We start from the raw sequence: 14,324 nt of genomic DNA on the forward strand, positions 1-14,324 counted from the left end.
AATTTCTTTATTACCTAAGTGTTTTGGTGTGAAATGTTGAGTCTATGTGTTCTAGCAAAATTTGGCACTAAAACATTACTTGGTAGTCATCTAGGTTTCATGATGGGTTCCTAACGTCCTTAAATAGTTTTTTCGTATCATTAGGGCTTCTTTACGGGGTTCTAACGTCTCTAGACTTTTTAGTGTTTAAAGGATGTGGGGCCCTTTCAAGGGGATTTTGGGAAGAAAAATTTAAAAAGTGTCTAATATGACACAAGATGGTTTATGTTTGATCTCAATGTCACTTTTTAAAGTTTGGAGGCATAATTGTAAAATAGGTGTTAGTTTGGGGGGCCAAAGTATATTTTTCTATTTTTATAAATAAGGATCATTTGTATTATAATTAAAGCACAATGTAACCCTATAGTGCTCTATCCTAGTGGTCAGGGGCGGAACTAGGATTTGTAGCTTGAGGGGACGAATTTTTTTTTTTTTTTTTTTTTTTTTTTTTTCTGGTTGGGGAGATGGACCGACTTATATAAACAAAAAATTACATAGATACATATAATCTTTTTATGTGTTTGTGCATGTTTATATTAAATAAAGCACAGAGATCTTACATTTAATCTCATGTCATTGCAAATATACAATAGTATAAACAACTAGCAAATTAATAGCTTAGGGAAAAACCAAAAAAAAAAAAAAAAAACTGACAAAATAGACTAAACACAATTTATAGGATCCAAGAAAAATGTATCTTTGAGTGTGAACTTTTTTTTCCTAACAATCACCCAGAGCCTCAAATAGCAACAATGCCAAGCCAAACAATTTTAAAATTACAAATTATTAAACCATTTAATTTGTGATGTCAAAACAAATATTGTAAACTTAAATGACTCAAAATAACCACTCAAAAAAATTGATTGCTGGTTACAAGTCACTCAAAGAATCAAAACCATTTAACTTTTTCTTTCACATATTTAATGAGAGTCTAAAATCAAATTAAGTTCTCGATTCGAAGTGAACTAGAATATAGAGGGAAACTAAATGAATTGGGTATTTTAGGTGTTTTTATGTTGAAAGAGGGGGCAAAATAATAATAATAATAAATTAAAAAAATTTAAAAGGGACACAAATATTATTTTGGGGGAGCAAAACTACAAAAACGAATTAAAAAGGGACACAAATAATATTTTGGGGAACAAATATATGATTTTTGGGGATCAAATTTATAAAATTGGTATATTTGAAGACATTTATTAAAATTTGTGAAATTTTGGCCGGGGGGGAGGGGGGGGGGGGGGCACTACAAAAAAACAATTTTGTTTTTTTTACTGAAATTTTTCGACGTTTTCTGGTGTCCGACACATCAGAAAAATTTTCTGACGTGTTGTTTCTGACGCGTATTGATTGTTAGAAGCGTAGTGTCAGCAAAAAATTTTTACTGACGTGTTAGCGGGTACAATGTCAGAATTTTCTGACGTTCTAATGTACCACATGTCAGAAAAATTTTTGACGTGGCATTTCTACCATGTCAGAAAATTTTCTGACGTGGTAAAACTCCCATGTCAAAAAATTTTTTCTTTTTTTAAAATTTTTTCTTTTTTAAAATTTTTTCTGGAATTTTTGTTTTTTCAATTAAAAAATTTATTAATTTAAATTAATTTCCAATTAAATTATTTTTTTTAGGAATTTCTCTGCACCCCACTCGAGTGGTGCAGAGAAACGAAAAATTTACTCTGCACCTCTCCAGCTTCTTTTCTCAATTTTTTCTTTCTCTCTCTTCTTTTCTCCGGCCAGCTCTCCATTTTCTCACTCTCTCTCTCTTCTTTTCGATCTCCATTTTCAAAAACCCAAACCCAAACCCAAACCGAAAAAATCTTCAAAAAATAAAAAATCCAAATAAAAAAATCAATCTGAAAACTCAAAAACCCAAACGTCAAACCCAACAAATCTTCAAAAACCCAAAAATCTTCTTATCTTCTAGAAGAGATCGATCTCTTCTTCCTTTTTTTTTTTTTTTTTTGCTTCTCTTCTCCTTCTCTTTTTCTTCTTCTCTTCTCATTTTCTTTTTCTTCTTCTTCTTCTTCAGCTTTCTTCTTTGATCTGCTGCTTTCATTTTTTTCCCTTTGACGTGCAGTGTGCAGAGAAGCAGGGAGATTGAGAGAGGAGAGAGAGTGTGTGGGGAAAATAAATGAAGAAGGAAAGAATAAAAAGAGTAAAAAAATATTAAGCGAAAAAGAAAAGGGAAAAATTTTAAAATCCCGCCCATATTTTTGCGACAGTATCGAGGGGATTTCTGACGGGCAAAGCACCACGTCAGAAAATTCGGGAAAAAAATTATATAATTATCTATCTATATATATATAATAAATAATGTTTTGACGCGGTAATGTGCCGCGTCAGAATTTTTTTGACGTGGCACACCGCCACGTCAGAAAAATTATGACGCGGTAAATGTGGCCACGTCAAAAAATATATAATTTTTATTGTTGTAAAATCTATAACAATTTTCTAACGTTGGAGTATTTAACACGTCAGAAAATAATAATAATAATAATAATAATAATATTTTGACGTGGTAAAATTCGCACGTCAGAAAATTAATGACGTAACAACAATACATGTACTGAAGCCATGTCAGAAAATCCTATTTTTTTTGTAGTGACCCCAAGCCTGGGTCTGCCTCTGCTAATGGTGGACATAAATGTATAATACCGAACCAACTATAAAATATATCGTCTAAATTTCTCTATTTATTCCACTTTATATTTAATTCTCCATTGCATATGAATTTCATCAATTATTACAACCAACCAATTGGTGCTTCATAGCTTGAAATTAAATTAAATTTTTTGTACTTTTTTAACTATCTAAATTTAATTTTATTATCACCCTTTTCATAAATAACTTAAAATTAAATCTGAACGGTAAAAAAAGAAATCACCTAAGCCAAAGTTTTTTTGGGCAGCATATACGGTGCTAAAATTCAATGATGGATGGCATTCCCAAGAGGAAGCTGGTGAATTAGCTCATCCAAGCACTTGTAAGAAGACCCACCAACCTGGACTGCTCTCTTCGCCAATTTCCCCAACTCAATTGCTTTCTCTCTTGCCTTCTTCCCTCTCCTTCCTCCCATCAACTCTTTCACCGCTTCACAAATCACTTCCCGCCTCACAACCTTCCGTTCCCGGCCCACCGTCGGAACCCGGAGCGCCGCCTTGACCTCCTCCACCAAGAACTTGGCATTCAGGTGCTGCTCATTTTGCATGGGCCACGCCAATATTGGAACCCCCATCGACAGGCTCTCCAATACCGAATTCCATCCGCAATGGCTTAAAAACCCACCAATAGCCCGGTGGCCCAGAACCCGTTTCTGCTCCACCCAATTTTTAGTAATCAGTCCTCTCCCTTTGATCGGTGGGTCCCAAGTCTTTGATCGTACAACCCAGATGTAATTTTCTCTGGATTGTTCCAGCCCATAAGCCAATTCATCAAGCTGGGTGTCTGACAAATCGGCCTGCGACCCAAATGCCACATATATCACTGATTTTTCTTCTTGCTCGTGCAGCTTCAAAAAACTGTCAATTTCCTCCTCATGATAATTTCTCCCTCCCTCCATTTGATCATCATACAAAAATAATGGACCGACGCACCATGCCCTGGTACTCTCATTCCCGTACAAACACTCCAATGGGGCAACATGGTCTTTTTCTAGCTCGATAAAGCTATTAACAATCACACCCCAGCTTCCCAAATCAGATTTCTCAGCCTCTACAAAGAACTCCGACAAGCAACTATCCATCTGCCTAAGGGAATCCGGCAAATCCGCTGTTGTGAGCGGAAATCGAAGCTGCATTAGTCCTGTTACGTCGACATGTTCCGTGTCGGACGACGACTTCATCAAACACTTGTTGTGGTTTTGGTGGATGGATAAAGATTTCTTCACCGCCATTGCAAACACCCCCATCCCATGAAAAACCAGCCGGGGGATTCCGAAAGCCCGACAGGATCCGTTGGTCCACCCCAAGAAAGTGTCGGAAATAACACAACATGGTGGGTCCGGAAGCTTGGACATGTCTCTGAGAGCCTGCTCGAAAGGTGGTCGGAGCTGTTTTGTTGCTGCGAGGAATGGGAGGAGCTGGTCGGGGGAGAGAAGGTGGGAGGTGTTTTCGCAGCCTTTGGGGAGTTGGTGGGCGTGGGGGAATGGGATTTCTCTGAGATGGATGTTGTTGTTTAAGGATTGTGAAACGTAGGAGATGACGAAGGAGGAGTTTGAAGGGGTGGTTATGATGGTTATCTTGAGCCCTCGGAAGCTGAGGGCCTTTGAAAGGTCTAGCATAGGAATGGTGTGGCCTTGAGCCATGAAGGGGAAGATGACGACGTGGGGTTTGGACGCCATTTCTAGTTTTTTTCCTTCTTTTTCTTTCTAAATGAGAAAGACATCATCGTATATATCTCATTTTATTGGATGTGGAAAACAGAAAATAAATTAGAACAATTGAGAAATTGCTTGTTCTTTGACATCCATATTCATTGCGGATAATTTATTAATGGGACATAAATTTCCTCTAAAGCAGTGTAGAAAATATTCTCAAACATATTTAAAATAGTGCAAAGTGTCTATTAACATTTAAAATGCACATTAAATTTTTAACGTCATTAATAGTAGTTTACTAACTTAGACTGAATTTAAATCTCTTAAATATTTATAGACACTTGACACTATTTTAAATGAGTTAGAGGATATTTTCTTCAATAAATTTCAGTCCTTATTAATGAATGACAAAAAAATGTTAAGTTATCTGTCATGCATACATGTAAATATATATTAATCATTATTATTATTATTATCAGTAAATGCCACATTAATTTACAGTAAAATTGTACGTACTAAATTTTGTAATAGATGGTAACATTTGCTATTAGAAGGTAGTTTTCTTAATAAATTTCCGCAATGAGGAGATTTCATTTCTCTTTCATGAATCTATATGAAAACAACCATAATTGCATTGGTAAGTTGGTGCATGTTATACAATCATCTTTAAATCATCTTTTTTTTTTTTTTTTAATTAAATATATCAATCATTAGATTTATTGATTCATGTGGAGTCCATACAAATTCAATGTGGATTATCGATTTAGTATGGAGATGGTTAAAAAATGGTTGAAAAAGAATGAATTATATCATTTATAATCCTTATACTGCTCATGCTATCCTAATAGGGATAAAAAAAATTAAAAATTAAAAATTTTTAAGGTATTTTAATTATTATGTAGATTTTCTCAAATCATAATTATTATTTTCAAATTAAATTATAGAATTTTTAGTCACGTTAAAATTTCTCACTTTTAAAAATAATAAATATTGAGATTATAAATGCTGAGTTGACAAAATGATATATAATGTGGAAAAATCCTAAGAATTTAAGTTTAAAAAGAAAAAGAAGAATAACTAAAATTGAACAATATATACATTATAGAATATCATAAGAATGTTCTATAAATTCTCATAGAAACAATTACTAAGAATTTTTAAAATTAGGGTTCATCATTCAGTTCTAAAACCTAATTCTTGATGCATTACTACTCTTTAAGGTCTGAATATTCACGTGCATGAGCCGCTGCTCGGTTTGGTTACCGTTCACGGAGTTTATATGGCTGCCACCTTTAGCCAATAATTTCCGAGACAGAGAGAGGGATGATCGAGTTTAATAGTGTGGGTGCCAAACCCTTCCCAACAAGCCACGTGCATCTACCCTTCCATCTGCATGCAGTATAATTCAGTCTACCACTTCTGATGCCTCTGCCAACTGCATATTTGACTAGCTACTTTCAAGTATGGCGGGTAGTTTTTAACATAATTTGTGAATCTGACACAAACTCGTTATAAAATTAGTAAGTTAGAGTTTAAAAGTTTGAGCTGTTTAATTAAATGAGTCGGGTTATGATTGATTTATATAGTCTTATATTTATATCTCGATACAAATGTGGAGTTAGGACTGCATGCCCTAGAGGAATGACTATGGGTAGGCAACCAGAACATCCTAAAGACTTTTACCAAGGATAAAGAAAAATTTTGTGGGCTGATTTGCCCCGGCCCTCTCAACCCCCTCTCCACCCCTGCCTTGACAAGATCCAAACCTGACATGTGATATTTAGGGATAACAATTTTTTATAAGACCCGCGAACCCAACATGAAATTAGTAGGTTAGAGTTGTGGAGTCTCTAACCCATTTAATTGAATAAATTAAGTTTGGGTTGAACTATATAATCTTATACCCATGTATTAACACGACGCAAACCTAATACGTAAATATGAGTTGCGTGCCACCCCTCCTCTCAAGGTTTGAATATGTCACGTGCATATGCCATTGCTCGGTTTGGTCAATCGAGTACTATATTACTCATGGAGTTTATTTACCAACCACCTTTCATTATGGCATAGTTTTTTACACAACCCACAAATTTAACATGAGTTTAATACAAAATTAGCGGTTAAGGTATAACAAAATAGAATTCAGATCAAATTAGATGACTTGATAAGAAAAAATTAGTAAATGGGTCAATCAAGTCAACATGCTAACCTGTGGATGACCCTCATAACTAGGGGTAGTCGCGGGTTGGATTGGGCCGGGTTTGGAAGGTTTTGGATACCCGACCCGCACCTAGAAGGTATTTTAAATTACACCCGAGACCCGGCTATAATGAACAATATCCGATGGGTCTCGGGTTTTGCGGGGCGGGGTGGGTATTATGTGTCTTTCTAATTTGTTCTGCAAAAGTGAAAGCAATCCCTTCAATCATTATATATCCATATTAAATTACAATAAGAAAACTTCAGAGAGAAGATAAAAGAAAAGGGCAAAAGCAAGAAAAGAACGAGTAGCATGTGAATTAACACCCACCCACCCTTAGTAGAATCTCATAGGGCTTTTAACCATAGAAGCATCCAATTCCTTCTAAAGGGTACAAGTTAGAAGCTCTTAACCATCAAAAAATAGATTTGTATACAATCATAAGGTTAAAAAAAAAAGGAGAACTCATTTACCCCATCAAATAAAAATAAGCTTGTTCAAAACAAAGCTCAGCCTCAGAGAAAGAGAATGAAGGAGATTCAGAGTGAGAGGAACCTAGACGTGGTTGAGCGTGGAGCACTAGAAGTGGAGTCGTGGTTCGTGGAGGCTAGAGAATGAGGCATTGCTAGATTGAGTGAAGAATGAACAATGTGGTTGTGTGAGGAAACAAAGAGAGAAACTGCGTAAGGAAAGAAAGAATCAAGGATTTTAGGGTTTTTTTGGTTATATGGGGCGGGGCGGGTACCCTGGGTATTTTAAAATTGCTTACCTACAATTCGATCCACACCGGCCACAATTTTATTGACAATAACTAGGTTGGGCGGGGCGGGCAAAGCGGGTTTGGGATGATTTTGCCCACTCCGACTCATAACCCATATAAATTAAAACTTTTTTTTTTTTTTTATTTTACCGTTAGAAAATTAAAATTATTTCTCTTACAAAATTGTGCACTAATAGACTGACAGGATAAATGAACTTTTGTTGTTGCTGATTTCGTACCTGTGTAAGACATTTAACATGTGATGAATTTTATTCGGAAAATCATTTCACTTTTTAGTTAACTAAATTTTACTTTTGTAGAAAATACATATTTATTTGAAGAGTCCATTAACCTATAAGCAACTAGTTGCCACATATGAGCAAAACATGGGTTTTATTAAAGGTGGGTGCATGTTCTAAGACATTGCTCTGACCCTACTTTATTTCCTAGCTGCCAACTCTATTGATGATTGTTTGCATCTTGGTGTAACACCCCACTTAAATACATGTCAATTATTTTAATTAATTACCGATTTGAAACCAAGAGACATTTTAAATATTTTTAAACTATTTAAAATATAGAAACTTTTCTAATATGTGTGTATTTGTGTGTGAGTGAGTGTGCGCTCGGCGTGTGCAAGTGTTTTATTATATGTGTTGAGATGTGTTTAATTTAAATTTCTTATTATTAGGTTTGCGACCAACGATCGCTCAGCCCTATAACAATCAATCGATGCACGTGTGGCACATAACAATTGATCAGTTTCTTTAAATGATCGATCGACATCCACCTGCATGCTTTTGAACAATTTTTCCAACTCATGTTTTATGAGTGTTTTTGTGGTATGTGTTGAGATGTGTTTAACTTAAAATTTATTATTATTAGGTTTTTGCAACTAATGTTCACTCAACCCCAGAACGTGACGCGGTAGCTGATTCGCCCTCCACTCAGCTCACAGCTTAAGGTTACAATGTGATCTTCGATACACGTGGCCGGCATATAACAATTGATTGATGCCTTTAAACGATCGATCATTGCCCACCTGCATGCTTTTGAACAATTCGAGCTCTCAATTCAGGGGACTGTCCTATTTAAGGACTTACAATAAACCCTAGATTCCATTTCACCCCTTTCCCATAAATCAAACCCTAGAGTGTGTGTGTGTGTGTGAGAGAGAGAGAGAGAGAGCCCACCTTAGAGGTCTTTCTCGTAAGGGCTTGGAGAAGCTTCCACCCTGAGGTAAGAAGGCTTAGCCCAACTCTTAATCCTTAGTTTTTATGCATGTTTTATTCTAGGGATGGAGCTAGAAAGTCTTATGATCATAAGTCAAACTATAAACAAAAAATATGATAAGATAGGATGCCAAAGCATGAATGAGAAATTTATTAATATTGAAGATTACATTAATGCATAAGAACAAAATTAGTATCAATTTAGAGTTAACAAAAAATAAAATAAAATACACAAAGTAGTTGTTTCATAACATATTTCAAACTTTAGCTCAAACAACTATCAAAATTAAACTCGACTTTCTTTTAGATTTTGAAAATCATCTATGATTGAATCTGTACTAAATTTCACAACAATTTCTCTTTCAATATACAACATTAAAATATCAGTCAAAAACTCATCTTCAATTTTGTTGCGAAGCCTAGTTTTGACAATATTCATAACTAAAAATGCTTGTTTTGTAGTTACAATAGAAAGAGAAAGAGTAAGCACAAGTACAACAACTTGAAAAATAAGTTAGTAGACAGTTGATTTGGTGATGTTAACCAACCATTGGCATAATTTAGAAATATTTGATAATCCTTGAAAGTCTGAATATTGAACTACATTGTGTTCATAATGGTAAAGTTCTATTTCCAACTACTCTTTTTCAAGATCGGTAAAGTCTTATGTATAAAAATTTATTTACCAAATGACAAATATCATCAATTTAAAAAGATTAACGTGCAACTTGAGGATCAAGAGTCGAGCTGAGAATAAGCAACTTCACTACATACTAAATCGGCGATTTAATTCTCATAATTGAGAATATATTGTGGCACCAAAAATATACATTCGATAATGATGCTCAATTGTAAAGTCTATTTGTTGATAGCAAGCTTGACCTCATCTTTCAAAGTAACGAGCATTCATATCTGAGACATTTATGGTGTGTTTATCACCAAATGACTTCACATTATTAAGTAAGGCATCCCATTTATCATCTTTATATTATTGGATATATCCTTTAGTGGATGAAACAAGATGCATGACATTTAAAATATTTTGAAATTTGGATTGCAATTCTTGACATAGATAATCAATGATATGCATAGTTTCTTTCATGAAATGCAAAATGAAGACACATTCAAATGAAGTCATTGTCTGATAAATGGAGCCTGCTTCTTCTCGTTGAGAAGAAGTATTTTCCTCATCAATGATTTTAAGAACAAAATCACATGTTAAATTGAAAATTTTGATCCAGCTAGAAATTGATTTCAAGTGAGAACTCCAACATATATCTTTTGCCTGTTATAAAGTACCAATTTGATAAGTCTCCTTCCACTCTCAATCTCATCAATTTCAATCATGTGAGCAATTTAAGCAGCTTAAGCAACCCTCAATTGTTCATTATGAATTTATGATTGCATGAGACACCAACAATATTGACAATATAGCTCAATTTAGAAAAAAAATAGATGAACGAGAATCATTTCTTTCGATTCTACGACTAATGCCAATTCTAAATGACGTGTGAAACAATGAATGTAGTAGAGATATGGACAATCATTTGAAACCAAAGCTTGCAACCCACTTTACCTACCTCGGATGTTACTTGCATCGTCATATTCCTACCCTCAAATGTCTCAAATGTCTAGCTTATAATTAGGAAATACAAAATATATCCCATTTTTTTAGGGTTAATGTTGTAGTATTGGGAACATGAACAACCAAATAAATGTTATTTCACAAAGCCATCTTTGTCGACAAATCTTAAAATATAGCAATTTGTTCCTTCATTGATTCATCATGAGCTTCATCAAAAATTATGTAAAAAATTGAATCATCAATTTCTTCACGAATTGCCTTCTTCATTTTGGTTAAAAAACATGTATAACTTCTTTTCGTATCATTGGTGATGTGTAAAAGGCATTTTTTAGAACTCTACAACCTTTACCAATCACTTCAGCAATCTTTTTATTATATAAAACAACCACATCCAATATTTTAAGAAAATTTCCACGATTTGCACTTTCATCCCAACCTCTAAATGCAATACCTTGAAATGCAAGCACTTAAACAAACTTTCAATTGTAGCAGATTGTTTGAAATTTGTTTAGAAAAGAAATTGTGAAGCACCCTTGTATGTGTAGATGTTGTTTCATCAAGTCTTCACATGACCTCTCAGCAATTATGTGAAAGTGAATTACGATCTTTCATTATATGATTTAAAAAAGAATAATGTTTTTCTATTCTTAACTTTCTTTCAATTCTTAAATCTATCTATAATGAATATACGTTGTTTTGGGGTTATCCCACATCAGTTGTAGAAGGGGCTAGTGGTCAATTTATAAGTGTGAAGGAAAGCATTGCCTCTTGAGCTAGCTTTGTTGAGAGAATCCCAAGACCAGGGCAAAGGGAGGGGTGGTCGAGGGAGGTCAAATGCCCCCCCTCACCTTCCATAAGTTATCATTACTCCTAGTAAAATTTCTACCTACCCACTTCTTTGCAATTTTCACATTAAGACTGTAGTTTTCTCTCAACAACTTGTAAAACACTAAGACACCAAAACTGATACAAACATTAGAAAATAATAAAACTAAAGGCTTAGCAAATGCAAATTAAGAGGCCCAAATATGTGTTATTTTGTACTCATCAATCTCCAAACCCAAAAATACTCTGATAGAAAACATCATTACCATGGGTGAAAGTATTTCATCAAAGTCAGTGCCCTTCTTTTGACCAAATCCTTTTACAACTAGTCTCACCTTGTACCTTGGCTATGATCTGTTTGGTTCAATCTTGCATCTAAACACCCAATTCCTGAGTGCTCTCTTGCCCTTAGACTATTCCACCAAATCGTGTGTGATTCTCATGCAAGAATTTCATCTCGTCTTGCATGGCTTTTAACCACTTATTTTTCTGGTCATGTAGCATAACCTCTTGATAACTTTCTAGCTCTCCCTCATCAGAAAGTAACACATACTCATTAATTGAATACATTCTAGAAGACTGTCGGTCTCTAGTAGATTTCCTCAACTGAATCTCAACGGATAGTTCTGAAGAAGCTTGCTCTAGGTGTTCTTCTGACTCCACATTATCAATTACAGGCTCACCATTTTCACCAATTGTATCAACATGTTCTTCTTGTACATCTCCCATGTGTTCATCATGCATCACACAAGGAGGAATAACTGGTTCCAAATCAACACGGTATTCACTGAGAGACTGCCTTCTAATCCAATTCTTCAATGGTTTGATCTTCAAAGAAGACGACATCTTTGCTTCGTATGATTTTCTTATTAACGGGATAAGACAATCTGTAACCAAACTCGTTATGCCTATAACCCATAAAGTTACATTGATTGACTTTACTATCAAGCTTTGACCTCTCATCTCTAGGAATATGAACGAATGCCGTATAGGCAAACACTCTCAAGTGATCAAAAAAAACATATTTCTATGTCCAAACCCACCTTTGAGGAATGTCACCATCCAAAGGAACTGATGGAGATAGATTTATCAAGTTAACTCCTGTCCTCATTGCCTCATCCCAAAAATATTTAGGCAATTTTGCATGAGAGAGCATACACCTAATTCTCTCACAGATGGTTCTATTCATTCTTTCCGCTATGCCATTATGCTGCGAAGTCTTGGGCACAGTTTTCTTAAGCCTGATGCCAAGGCTTTTGCAATACTCTTCAAACGATCCTCTGTATTCACCACCATTGTCTACACGGACATATTTTAGCTGCCTTCCAGTTTCTCTTTCAACTTTCATATGAAAGACTTTGAACACACCCAATACCTGATATTTGGTTTTCAAAGCAACAACTCACACCTTTCTAGAGTGGTCATCAATAAATGTTACATAATAAAGTGCACCACCTAGAATTTTAGTGTTCATAGTGCAGACATCAGTGTGACCTAAATCAAGAATATTAGACTTTCTTGATGAAGAGGATTTTTGAAATGGAACTCTTTTTTGTTTTCCAACAAGACAATGAGTACAGGGCATTAGTGACGTACCTTGATTATTAGGTAGGATTTTTTCCTTGGCGAGAATCTGAAGTTCCTTCTTACTCATGTGACCAAGCCTCTTGTGCCATAGCTCAGTGAAGTTTTCATTCTCAACAACAATCGCATCATCTATCTTTTAGAAAGTGTTAACCTTCTTTCCCCTAGCTAAGATAAGAAAACCCTTGCTCAATTTCCACTCTCCACCTCCAAGGTAACTGTGGTAGCCTTCATCATCAAGTTTCCCAATAGAAATCAAATTGAAGCACATTTCAGAAACATGTCTGGTATCCTTGAGAATCAATTTGCACCCAATGCTGGTTTCTAGCTGTATATCTCCTATGCCCACAATTTTACATTTTGCTTCATTTCACATCTTGACCCAACCAAAATCGCCACTGGTGTAGGAAGAGAAGAAATCTCTATATAGAGTAATATGAAAAGATATTGTTGTATCAACTACCCACGTAGATTCATGACATGCGAGATTAACATAAGCTTCATCATAAGCAAATACCACATCACCATCATATGAAACTGCTACAGTGTCTTTTTCTTCTTGACGTTCTTCGTCTTTTCCTTTCAACTTTTCCATTTCAAACTTTATGCACTCTCTTCTTATATGCCCAAGCTTTCCATAGTGAAAAAATTTTATTTCTATTTTTTAGAAGAACTTTCCTCTTGACTTGTCACGACTGTCATACCTACGAGGTTTTCTGCTTTTACTTCTCCCCCATCTTTCTATAACAAGTGTCTATAGATGAAAAGAAATACCTTGCTCTTTTCTTCTTGCCTCTTCATTGAACATGTTGTCTTTTACCATACCCATAATTATCACACCATTGGGAGCCGAATTACTGATTTAGACCACCAAGGTTTCCCAACTGTCTGGCAAATAACTCAACACAAGAAATGTTTGCACCTCATTATTTAGTGCAAGTTTCATGGTACACAACTCATTCAACAATCCCTGCAAATTACTCAGATGCACCGTAACACTATGCCTATCTTTGTACTCCAAATTCACAAGCCTTTTTATCACAAAGGCTTTGTTTTGAGCAATCTTTTATTCATAAAGACTCTCTAACTTATGCCAAAGACTGTAAGCATCATCTTCTTTGGCTACATGATGAAAGACACTTTGATCAACCCACTCCCTAATATATCCAACGACTTTCCTATTCAATTCTTCCAACCATCGTTGGTTGTAGCAATTGGTTTGACACCTTTCAACTCAATGGGTTCAAGCAACTCCTTGCAATACAAAATACCTTCCATCCTCGTCTTCCAAATTGAATAATTGCAGGCTGTGAGCTTAACCAAGTTGTTAGATGACTCCTCCATTTAATTTACACAAGAACTCCACACTGACAATGAACCAAAAGGCACTGATACCACTTTGTTAGGAGTGAACACCAATTTCAGATGTTCAACGGAACTAATCTATCCTTCTTTGTGCAAATTACTCAGTCAGTAGCAGAATAATAATCAAGCAAGACACCAAGATTCTTATGTGCAAAACCCTCAAATGTGAAGAAAAAAACCACGAGACCTAGTCCAGTCAAATCTTCCACTATCAATAATAATGAGTTTACAATTGTCTTCCCTAGAGAAATATCCAGAGGTCATCATCACATCAAGAATACATGCATTCTTGGATTAAACATAAATTCATCACCATAAAGTGGATTCCAACAAGAATAAAGAAAGATCTCACAAAGCAGGTATTAGCAACCAAGCGATTGTAGAAGAAGTCCAACGATTGACACCAGTCAATACAT

At 35.2% G+C, this 14,324-nt stretch overlaps 1 protein-coding gene across 1 annotated transcript; it reads right to left on the minus strand.

The window, feature by feature from the left end:
* Positions 1-2,968: 2,968 nt before the first annotated feature.
* Positions 2,969-4,381, minus strand: LOC132190833 (UDP-glycosyltransferase 90A1-like). Its single transcript, XM_059605868.2, has one exon. The coding sequence runs from the start codon at positions 4,379-4,381 to the stop codon at positions 2,969-2,971; it is 1,413 nt and encodes a 470-aa protein (XP_059461851.2).
* Positions 4,382-14,324: the final 9,943 nt, after the last annotated feature.

Source organism: Corylus avellana, chromosome 9 (genome assembly GCF_965113065.1).
Source record: "Corylus avellana chromosome 9, dhCorAvel1.hap1.2, whole genome shotgun sequence".
Lineage (NCBI taxonomy): Eukaryota > Viridiplantae > Streptophyta > Magnoliopsida > Fagales > Betulaceae > Corylus > Corylus avellana.

Coding starts and splice junctions, on each gene's coding strand:
- LOC132190833 (XM_059605868.2), bottom strand. CDS start 4,381: ATGGCGTCCAAACCCCACGTCGTCATCTTCCCCTTCATGGCTCAAGGC.